The 12,058-nt window shown below is 46.5% G+C and overlaps 1 protein-coding gene across 1 annotated transcript in view; it reads right to left on the bottom strand.

Annotated features, from left to right (window-relative positions):
- The window catches only part of PLPP3 (phospholipid phosphatase 3), a 64,294-nt gene that overhangs the window by 26,714 nt on the left and 25,522 nt on the right, over positions 1-12,058 (bottom strand). The window contains exon 2 of the mRNA XM_054384253.1: positions 1,561-1,718. Within this exon, the coding sequence (XP_054240228.1) occupies positions 1,561-1,718 (158 nt within the window). The remainder of the gene's footprint in view (positions 1-1,560; positions 1,719-12,058) is intronic.

Below are 12,058 nucleotides of genomic sequence, written 5' to 3'. Positions count from 1 at the left end.
TCTTAGAAATCTAATACTAACCTGTGAAACTTTTCCAGGCACTGGCTAGCTGAAAAGATGTTTTTGGTGGGGTGTTTTTTTTTTGTTTTTTTTTTTTTTTTGTCTCTAAACCTTATAAAATAGGCAAATACCAAAAGTTATTTGAATAGGTACAAACCATGCCAAGTCCTTACTGACAACTCGAGAGTCTTTTTTGTTTCTACTCTGAACTTGTACTGGAAGGTGAAAAAAAACCCTCTTGTGGAGCTCACAGACTTGCCCCAACAGCTTTGGGCCTGTTTACAGGCTTCAAGAGTAATCTCATTACTCTCATTACAAGCTTTCATTTGCAAATGTTTATTGCTCCACTCTCACGTGGAAGTCAAACAATCACAGAGGAGATGCAAGCCTTGGCAGAGAGTGTGGACATCACCAGTGAGACTGTGTTAAAGCCTCAATGCCAATAGGATGTTGGTGCCAGCAACCAAAGACTCCTTTTCAACTCTTTTTCAGTTAAAAATGGAAAATTTAAGGAAAAGAAAGATGCTTCTAATGTCTGTCCTTTCAGCAAAACCTCAAGCGCAACAGAAAAGGCAAAACTTCTGAGAGAAAACTTCCACAATTTTTCAAAACAAGTTTTTCTTTTTTTTTTTTTTTTTAAACAGAATTATTTGTAGAGCATATTACATGCTGGAACTTGTCCAGAGAAGGGCCACAAGGATGGTCAGAGGGCTGGAGATCCTCTCCTATGAAGACAGACTGAGAGAGTTGGGGCTATTCAATCTGGAGAAGAGAAGGCTCTCAGGAGATATTATTGTGGCCTTCCAGTATCTGAAGGGGGCTACAAGAAAGCTGGGGAGGGACCTTTTAGGGTGTCAGGGAGTGACAGGACTGGGGGGAATGGAGCAAAAAACTAGAAATGGGGAGATTCAGATTGGATGTTAGGAAGAAATTCTTCCCCATGAGGGTGGTGAGACCCTGGCACAGGTTGCCCAGGGAGGTGGTGGAAGCCTCATCCCTGGAGGTTTTTGCAGCCAGGCTGGATGTGGCTGTGAGCAACCTGCTCTAGTGTGAGGTGTCCCTGCCCATGGCAGGGGGGTTGGAACTGGCTGATCCTTGAGGTCCCTTCCAACCCTGACAATTCTATTATTCTATTACTAAATACTTTAGGTTTCAAATATATTTTTCAGCAAAATACCTTGTTAGAAATCTCAGTGCTAAGTCACAAAGGAAAACATCTTCACTGGCCCTGAAATAACTGCAGATACTCAAGGAGTCTAAAGATAGGGACCAAACTGCACTGCCATTAGAATGAATGTGGAGCAAAGGACTGGTGACTCTGAGACAGTGCAAGTGTGACATTAGTCTCCATGACTCTGTGGGGATGTACCCAGCTTGGACTATATGATCTTAACAGTCTTTTCCAACCTAAATGATTCTGTGCTTCCCAGAAGAGAGGTGACAAAAGAAAGCCATTGGGGATGTCTAAGGGATTCTGTGATTCCCAAAAAAGAGGTGACAAAAAAAAGCCATTGGGGATGCCCAAGGGACAGGAGAGGAGGTTTCAGAGGCAGGACTTACAGCGAGGATGGCAATGAGGATGCCTGCAGCACACAGCACCGCGTCGTTGATGGTCTCCATCGCCTTCAGCGGGTACCTGATGCTGTCATCGTCGCAGTAGAAGCCCCGCTGGTAGGGCTGGATTGTGCTCGTTTCAATGATGAGGAAGGGCAACCCAGCTAGAAAGAAGGGGAGACAATAACCAAACCCATCAGCAAACCAGGCAAACACAACCATCTCACAGCAAAAGAAACCCCCAGCCCAGTTAGAACCCCCCCTGCACACCACACAGCACCGCCTCTGACGCTTTTCTTTCCACACTGCTATCTTTCCAAAGGGGATAAGCATTGGGATTTGTTTTTCCAAGTGGGTCTTGTGGGGGAAAAGCATCTCCTCTGTTATGGTTATCAGATGTCTGTGCTGCCTGGTTTCAGTTAAGCTTTGTGCATTGCAAATATTAACTTACAGGAATGGACCCCTGAAGCAATCCCTCTGCAAAAAGCCATGAAAACGAATCTGGTGCTTGCCTCCCGGGAGGGCCCAATGCTCTGCCCAGTGCCCCACCGCAGGGCAGCCCCGAGCTGTGCAAACAAACACTGCAGGATCGAGTATCAGTGCAGCTTCTCCTACCTGGTCAGCCCAGCTCCACTCCATCCCCATTCTTTTTATGCCTCTGAAGTCTTCCTTGGCTCCCTCTTCTCTCTATTTACAGGGTTTACCTCTGTTTGTACCTACTGATGCCATGCAACTATGTGCTTTGAGCAGCTGTGGGACACCCATCCTTGACTCATCCATATGCAAAAGGCTGAGCACTAACCCAACCAACCCATTCACAAGAGCTGCTGATCTCCCACCAGAGCCCATTCCCCTTCAATCACCTTAAAGCCACCCAAAATGTGTTTTTAAATGCTGTTCATGACGGAGACAAGGGGTAATGGATATAAACTACAGCACAGGAGGTTCCACCTCAACATAAGGAGGAACTTCGTCAGTGGGAGGGTGACAGAGCACTGGAACAGGTTGCCCAGAGGGGTTGTGGAGTCTCCTTCTCTGGAGACTTTCAAGACCCATCTGGATGCATTCCTGTGTGATCTGTGCTGGATTCTGTGGTCATGCTCTGGCAAGGGGTTGGACTTGAAGATCTCCTGAGGTCCCTTTCAACCCATAACATCCTGTGATCCTGGCTGGACCTTTGCACCAAGCATAAAGCAGATCTGCTCAAAATTACAGGGTGCAGATAAGATAGGACACACGATGGAGGGGACACCTCAAAATCACTGCCCATCTGTACGTGTATTCAAAGTTTTTGAGGGAAATACAGCATTGGCTCAAACCCAAAAGGAGCTTTCCCAGCCATGATGTTACCTTGGGCAGGGCACCCTCCTTCCCTTTGCCTCAGTTTCCCCATCCGTCTTTGCTCTTTTAAGCCCATCACAGAGAGGAGCAGTCCCATCCCCACCAAAACAAGCCCCAGATTCCTTGAAACCCACGCTCTGAGTAAATCACAAACCACACGGTACAGGAAACCCTCCTCCCACTTGCAGAGCGAAACCCAGGTAAGGAGAAAATAAATGCACAGTGGTTCAAGCTGTCCTTGGGCCAAGACAGCAGGTCTCACACCCATCTAGATCCTACAGAAAGCACTAGGGACTATCTGTCAACCACTAACTTGCTTAAGTATCTGTGGGTTTGTTTACACAGCTAGAAGCCTAAGACATCAGAGGGATTTTCCTGCTGAAAAAAAAAAAATAAAAGAATAAATAAATAATTTTTTAAAAAAGTGTTCTTAGGTTTGACCTAAATTCGTCCATGCTACATTTATAGCAATGATGATCTACTATATGTAATTAGAAATAGTACCATATCCAGGTTGTTAAAAGTGGCATCAGAATCATGTTCCCCACTCTCCATGTGAACCACCATCTGTATTTCACATTGCACAATCCAGTCTGGCTCCCTTTAACTGGATGCCAATAGGTTTACCTAATCCAGGACTTTTCCTGCATGCTAATGTATTTACTTAATCCAGGACTTTTCCCTCCATGTTAATGGGTTTGCTAATCCAGGATTTTTGGGGGGGGGGGGGGGGTTTGTTAATCCCAAGAAAAATGAAAATGTCATCATCTGTGAGCAGCAGCAACCACACAAAGACCTGAAGCCTCCCAAGTGTGGCCAGGCCCACCACTCAGGACCCCTTTCAGATCATAGAATCACAGAAGGGTTTGGGTTAGAAAGGATCTTGAAGATCACCCAGCACCAACCTTCCTGCCACAGGCAGGGATACCTTGCCCTAGCCCAGTTGCTCAATGCCTCATCCAGCCTGGCCTTAAACCCTTCCAGGGCTGAGGTATCCACATCTTCTCTGGCCATTTCAGTGTCTCACAAGCCTCTTAGTAAAGAGTTTCTTCCTAATGTTTAATCTAAATCCACCCTGCTCTAGTTTCAAACCATTGCTCCATGACAGGCCCCTCTCCAGCTTTCCTGCAGGCCCCCTTCAGGTAGTTCAGGTTTGGGGAGCTACAGATCCTCTCTAAAACCTCTGGAAATGGGTTAATTTCAAGCACTGGGCACCACAGTGCTTGGCAGGACAGGATGGTTTCCATCAAGCATGTGAACAAGCAAGGAAAGGCTTCAGAAGTGCCTGCCCAGCTCAGATTTGGTAAATAAAATGAGACATTGTTGGAGCCCTCGGTACAGGAAGGACATGGACCTGATGGAGAGGGTCCAGAGGAGGGCTACAAAAATGATCAGGGGGTTGGAGCAGCTCTGCTATGAGGACAGGCTGAGGGAGCTGGGGGTGTTCAGCCTGGAGAAGAGGAGGCTCCAGGGAGACCTAATAGTACCTGAAGGGGGGTAAAAGAAGGCTGGAGAGAGACTGTTTACAAAGGCCTGCAGGGACAGGACAAGGGGCAATGGCTTCAAACTAGAGAAGAGCAGGTTGAGATTGGGTATCAGGAACAGGTTCTGCACCATGAGGATGGTGGAACACTGCAACAGGTTGCTCAGGGAGGTGGTTTAGGCCCCATCCCTGGAGATATTCAAGGTGAGGCTTGACAGGGCTCTGGGCAAGCTGATCTAGTTGGGCATGTCCCTGCTCACTGCAGGGAGGTCAGACTGGATGACCTTTGGAGGTCCCTTCCAACCCAGACCATTTTGTGTGACTCTGTGATCTCTGGTGAATTTACACAGAATCAACCAGGTTGGAAAAGACCTCAGAGATCATCAAGTCCAACCTAATACCTAACACCTCCTGAGAACTAAACCATGGCTCCAAGTGCCACATCCAAGCTTTTTTTCAACACCTCCAGGGATGGTGACCCCTCCACCTCCCTGGGCAGCACATTCCAATGGCCAATTACTCTTTCTGGGAAGAACTTTCTCCTCACCTCCAGCCTAAACTTCCCCTGGCACAGCTTGAGACTGTGTCCTCTTGTTCTGGTGCTGGTTGCCTGGGAGAAGAGACCAACCCCCACCTGGCTACAACCTCCCTTCAGGTAGTTGTAGACAGCAAGAAGGTCTCCCCTGAGCCTCCAGGCTAAACACCCCCAGCTCCCTCAACCTCTCCTCACAGGGTTTGTGCTCCAGACCCCTCCCCAGCTTTGTTGCCCTTCTCTGGACACATTCAAGCATCTCAATGTCCATCTTAAACTGAGGAGCCCAGAACTGGACACAGGACGCAAGGTGTGGCCTAACCAGTGCTGAGCACAGGGCAGAATGACTTCCCTGCTCCTGCTGGCCACACTCTTCCTGATCCAGGCCAGGATGCCATTGGCCTTCTTGGCCACCTGGGCACACTGCTGGCTCATGTTCAGCTGCTGTCAACCAGTACCCCCAGGTCCCTTTCTGCCTGGCTGCTCTCCAGCCACTCTGTCCCCAGCCTGTAGCTCTGCATGGGGTTGTTGTGGCCAAAGTGCAGAACCTGGCACTTGGTCTTTTTGAATGCCATCCTGTTGGACTCTGCCCATCTGTCCAGCCTGTCAAAGTCCCTCTGCAGAGCCCTCTTACCCTGCAACAGATCGACTCCTGCCCCCAACTTGGTGTCATCTGCAAACTTAATACTGGTGGACTTTATCTCCTCATCCAGATCATCAGTAAAGATACTGAACAGGCTGGGGCCCAACACTGATTTAGCCGATTTTCCTTCTGCTATTTAACCCTTTTGACGCCTAGCCAGCTTGGCCCCCAAACAGGTCCCTGATGCCAATAATCTGGTATTAATAGAACCACTTAAAAAAACCCAAAACAACCAAAAACCTTAAGGTTCCCAATGAAAAATGGCAGGAGAATCATAGAATCAGTCAGGGTTGGAAGGGACCTCAAGGCTCATCTAGTTCCAAAATCCCTGCCATGGGCAGGGACACCTCACACTAGAGCAGGTTGCTCAGAACCTCATCCAGCCTGCCCTTAAACACCTCCAGGGATGGGGCCTCAAGCACCTCCCTGGGCAACCTGCTCCAGGGTCTCACCACTCTCGTGGTGAAGAACTTCTTCCTTACATCCAGTCTGAATCTCCCCACTTCCAGCTTTGTTCCATTAGAGAGAAGAGGCGAAGCTGCTGGGCACGATCCGACTTCAGGCAGCCCAGCAGCTGAACTCGGGGAGCAGCCACGCCATGGTTACGTGGCTTATTGTGATTCCTCCAGTTCCTCTTGCTAATAGCTTTCACATGACAGGCCTGTAAAACACATGTTTCCCACAGACAATAATAATAATTAAAAAAAAATCTGAAAGCTTAAAACTAGCTTTAAATAAAGGAAAAAAAGAAAAACCACCAACAAAAAGACAATAGTGTTCCTATAGATGATGTGAACCCAGGACTAATAAAGATTTGTTTTCCCTTCATTCATTGAGCAGCGTGGGGTAGTATTTCCGTGTTTCCAGTCTATGTACAGCTTGCCACAGCTATAATAAGAGTGGAGCTGACCTAGATGCTGGAACATTTCTTAAAGCTCACATAGGCAGAGCTTAAAAAAAAAAAAACAATCGTTTTGTTTTCTCTCCTACAAACTTGTGGTTTAGTGGGATATTGCCAATCAAGCCTTGACATTTTTCCAGCAAAACAGTAACCTCAGATTGCCTTTTCTTTTCTTTCCTTCCGTTTTTTTTATTGTCTTCCCTTCCTTCTTCCCTTTTTCCCCTTCCTTTCCTTTTTTTTTTCCCTTCCTTTTTTCCCCTTCCCTTTCCTTCCTTTTTTTCTTCCCTTCCCTTCCTGTTTCTTCCCTTTTTTTATTTCCTTACCTTCCTTTCTTCTTCCCTTCCTTTTTTTTCCCTTCCCTTTCCTTCCTTTTTTCTTACCTTCCCTTCCCTTCCTGTTTCTTCCCTTTTTTTATTTCCTTACCTTCCTTTCTTCTTCCCTTCCTTTTTTTTCCCTTCCCTTTCCTTCCTTTTTTCTTACCTTCCCTTCCCTTCCTGTTTCTTCCCTTTCTGTTCTTTCCTTCCCTATCTTTCTTCTTCCCTTATTTTATCCCTTTTTTCCTTCCCTTTTTTCCCCTTCCCTTCCTTTTTTTTAATTCCCTTTTTTCTTCCCCTCTTTTTCCCCTTTCCTTCCCTTTTTCCCCCTTCCCTTCCTTTTTTTTAATTTCCCTTTCCCCCCTTCCCTTTTTTCTTCCCTTCTTTTTACTTCCCTTTTTTTCTTGCTTTCCTTTTTTCTTCCCTTTTTTTCTTCCCTTCATCTTTGCTTCCCTTTTGTTTTTTACTTCCCTTCGCTTTTCTTCCTTTTTGTTTTTTTTCTTCCCTTCCCTTTTCTTCTAACATGAGAAACATAAATATGCTCTCCATAGCTGAATGTTTATTATTTAGAAGACGTAACATGCCTTTGATTTCATGGGCTGGGCAAAAAGATGCTCTTTTAGCCATAATTACCCAAGGAAGACCCCAGCCCATGGTGAATAATAAATAGTGCTCAAGCTGGGCCTTCTTCCACAAGGTTATTTCTTGGAAAAAGTTTGTCTAGGTGACCTACTTTTTTCTTTTTTTTTTTTTTTTTTTTTTTTTTTTTTTTTTTGGCAAGCAGGTTCTCCAGCAGAACATGGCAGTGCCAAAAGGCTGCAGAGAATGGGTTGTGCAGAAAAACACTACAGAGGGAAGACTGGAAGAAGACAGAAAACTAAATGCAGAGAGAGATGCCTTTGGGATCCCTCAGCAAAACACCACACAGACATTATTTACATCAGGAAATCTGCCACAGGCAAGGGTATCCAGAAGTGGGGCTACAGCCCACACACACTTGGAAATGAGGGGAAGCAGCACAGGGTGAAGGCGGCACCATGAAGATGGTACATCTGGGCCTCACCACCTCTTCTGCCCCAGTGTCTTACCAGGAAATTTGAACTATGCAAGTCACTGCAGCCAGGGATGTAGCTATCAATGCAACAGCTGGGCCTCAATAAAGGTGTTAAGTTCCCAAGCTCCAGCACTTCCCATCCCTACCCACCAAACTATTGAGGTGCATCCCAGACAATGGCAACAAACAGTGACTTGCATCGAAGTGAGCTACAGACATACAGCAGGCAAAAAATAAAAAGTCGCTGATTTGGGGCATGGTCACTCTTCTCCAAAAATGCTTCTAACTTGGCCATTGTTTGTGACTATGACTCACCTATGCGAACAGACCTACTGCAAAGTCTATAGTAGCACTGTAGGAAGGCCTCACATCCCCTTTAATACTGCCATCTACACACTGAGAATCACAGAATCAGCCAGGCTGGAAGAGACCTCCAAGATCATCAAGTCCAACTGATGACCCAACCCTATCTAATCAACCAGACCATGGCACTGAGTGCCTCATCCAGGGTTTTCTTAAACACCTCCAGGGATGTTGACCCCTCCACCTCTCTGGGCAGAATATTCCAATGGCCAATATCTCTTTCTGGGAAGAACTTCTTTCTAAGATCAGGCCTAAACTTCCCCCTGCACAGCTTGAGACTGTGTCCTCTTGTTCTGGTGCTGGTTGCCTGGGAGAAGAGACCAACCCCCACCTGGCTACAACCTCCCTTCAGGTAGGTGTAGAGAGCAAGAAGGTCTCCCCTGAGCCTCCTCTTCTCCAAGCTAAACACCCCCAGCTCCCTCAGCCTCTCCTCACAGGGTGTGTGCTCCAGACCTCTCCCAGCCTCATTGCCCTTCTCTGCCCTTGTTACACAGCAGCCTCTGGACCATAGCCCAAGGTGTGGAGTCAAGCCTGGTGCATCCACAGCAGCACTGTTACTCCCATCTCACAGGCAGAGGAAATTAAAGCACAGAACAAAGAGGCTTGCTTATTCCAATGCAAATATGGTAAATGCAGCCCAGACTACCTTCCAAACTGCAACACCCTTCACAAGGTGAAGGGATTTTTTTTTTCTTTTTTTTTTTCCTTTATATAAAGGGGAATTTTTTTGCTTGAATGACAGAACAAGGAAATCCCAACCACATGCTTTTATCTAACAATGCAGTAGGAGATCAAACAGCGCTCCAAACCACAAGCATAGCAGAAATCTCTCAGGGACTGATCCTGCCCCATCCAACTGGGCTTTAGCCCCACTCTCTGAGCAGGTGTGGACACTAACAAATTGTGTGAAGCACCACGGGATGCCATGGGGCTGGACACTGAAAAATGATCTTGCTTTTGTTGGAAGGAAGTCCAAGTGACTTGGTGACCTCTAAACCGCCGGTGTCCTATGCGAAGGTATTTCAGCACAGGCTTTACATTTATTTGTCTTTCCATTTAATAAAGCAAATCAAGTCTGGAAATCAAGCACCAAGGCAAGGGAAAAAAAAAAAAAAAAAGCTTTCTATGATCAGTACCTTTATTAAGAGCCAATTAATACTCCATAATCCTGAGAAGGCTGGCAGCCTGAAAGCTAAAACCCCACCAACCAAGGCTAAACAAAACCAGCTTGAAACGTGCATAAAAATCAAAGGCAGAAGAAAGGGCTCTGTGTGTTGGGCACAGGACTTTTGAATCTTGGGAGAAGTCTTTGAAAAGTCAGTGCTTGTGCAGACTTAATGGGAAAAAAAAAAACACATTAAAAACGAGGCTAAGCCTTCACTTGGCCACCCATCGGAGAAGCTGCAGAAGGAGCAGGAGGGGAAGAGGCCTTTCTGCAGTGACCCATCCATGGAGTTCTCATCTTCCCAACCCAGCCTTCACCTTTGCACTAAATTAAACACCATCCCAGCCTTGGTTTTTGTTTTTTTCATGTTTGGTTTTGATGGAGGCTGGTTTTCCCCCCCCCCTACTAAACCTTTCTCCTTTCAACCCTTGCAGGTCAGTGGGATGTCACTGGCTAATCTCAACAAAGCAATGGTAAATTGCTAGCAAGAACTCTTGTGATGTGTTTGGCTGCCAGTGTCCAGGCCCTGGGTGTGGTTCTAAGGTTTTGGTAGATTAGGCATTGAGTTTAAAAAGCAAAAAAGACCATTAAGTAATTTGGCAGGGCTGAGCAGGGGGGGATCTAATTCCTCATTCAAGACACGCTCTGTAAATATTTGGGTACCTGCAAGAGAGGAGGTTTCTATTTGAAGTACTTAGTGGCTGATCTTGGGTACACAAAAACCTTGCTGGGTTTATGATATTTATACATAGTTTAAAATGTGTAAAAATCTAGATTAGCCTATGGTAGGGCTTTTATTGGGGCTTTAGAAGTTGGCTTCCTCACACAGAATTACAGAATGTTAGGGGTTGGAAGGGATCTGGAAACCAACCCCCCCTGCCAGAGCAGGATCACCTAAAGCAGATCACACAGGAATTCATCCAGGAGGGTTTTGAAGGTCTCCAGAGAAGGAGACTCCACAACTTCTCTGGGGAGCCTGTTCCAGGGCTTTGGCACCCTCACAGGGAAAAAGTTATCCTTTATGTTCATGTGGAACATCCTCTGCTCCAGCTTGCACCCACTTCCCTTGTCCTATCATTGGACATCACTGAGCAGAGCCTGGCTCTGTCCTCCCCACACTGCCCTGCACATCTTTATAAGCATGAAAGAGACCACCCTTCAGTCTCCTCTTTTCCAGGCTGAATAGCCCCAGGTCCTTCAGCCTGTCCTCAGAAGGGAGAGAGAAATGGCAGACAGACCTGCAGACCAGCCTTGGCAGCTGCGTCAAGAGTCAACATCTCTTGAAGCCGTAAGACATTTTATACATATATATATATATAAAAATATACATATTAAAAATATTTTTAAATATATACTAGAAATAGAAAAATATATAAATATGTATTTTTAAATATATATTATATATAGTGTGTGTGTATATATATACACACATATATATATACACATACATGTATATGTATATGTGTGTATATATATATAATTAAAAAACCCCCAACAACACCAAGAAGAGAAGTATTTCCACAATTCCATCCTGTTAGGCATATGCTGCCCTTCACACTAGGAACTGACTCTGCACCAGCACCAACAAAACGAGTGGCTGAAGGAGTGGCAGGAGCTTGGTCAACTAAAAATAATCCCAAGGCACCTGATCCACAGCCCAGTGTCAGCCAGAAAGCCAACCAGAGCCTGGGCTGCAGCAAGAGAAGTGTGGCCAGCAGGGCAAGGGAGGTGATTCTCCCTCTCCACTCTGCTCTGGTGAGACCCCACCTGGAGCACTGTGTCCAGTTCTGGAGTCCCTATTACAGGAAGGATCTGGAGGCACTAGAATGTGTCCAGAGAAGGGCCATGAGGATGATCAGAGGGCTGGAGCTGCTCTGCTCTGGAGACAGACTGAGAGAGTTGGGGCTGTTCAGTCTGGAGAGGAGAAGGCTCTGAGGAGACCTTCTTGTGGCCTTCCAGTATCTGAAGGGGGCTACAAGAAAGCTGGGGAGGGACTTTTTAGGGTGTCAGGGAGTGACAGGACTGGGGGGAATGGAACAAAGCTGGAAGTGTGGAGATTCAGGCTGGTCGTGAGGAAGAAGTTCTTCCCCATGAGAGTGGTGAGAGCCTGGAATGGGTTGTCCAGGGAGGTGGTTGAGGCCCCATCCCTGGAGGTGTTTAAGGCCAGGCTGGATGAGGCTCTGGCCAGCCTGATCTAGTGTGAGGTGTCCCTGCCCATGGCAGGGGGGTTGGAACTGGATGATCCTTGTGGTCCCTCCCAACCCTGACTGATTCTGTGATTCTAAGAGAAGGATCTCACTGCAGAATGGATTGTGTTGGAATTTTTGAAGGCCTTGAAAGCAGGGATCGGCCTCTTTCCCAACGGTTTTTGACTGGATCTAAATATTCAGGCTCAGATGTTCACTGGGAACAACTAAGTCAATGTCACAAATAAGAGTACCATCACCCCTGTTATTCCACTGCATGTTCCTCACCTTGGTTCCAGCAGTCCAGAAGGCTGCTCTGTGCATCTGCCTGTATTTTGGAAACACACCTAATATCTTTGTTTGCCAAACAGATTCCCATTCAACTCTATTACAGTTCCAATGCTCTCAGCTACACAAACACAAGAGGATAGAAATTTCTCCAAACACACAAACAAATCCCAGACTTTACTGTCGAACAGCTACCTGCTTTAAGAGTACTGACTCCACAGAATCAGCCTGTGC

This window comes from Indicator indicator, chromosome 10 (genome assembly GCF_027791375.1).
Source record: "Indicator indicator isolate 239-I01 chromosome 10, UM_Iind_1.1, whole genome shotgun sequence".
NCBI lineage: Eukaryota > Metazoa > Chordata > Aves > Piciformes > Indicatoridae > Indicator > Indicator indicator.
The sequence above is the reverse complement of the archived record's forward strand: the minus strand, read 5'-3'. Positions and strand labels throughout refer to the sequence as shown.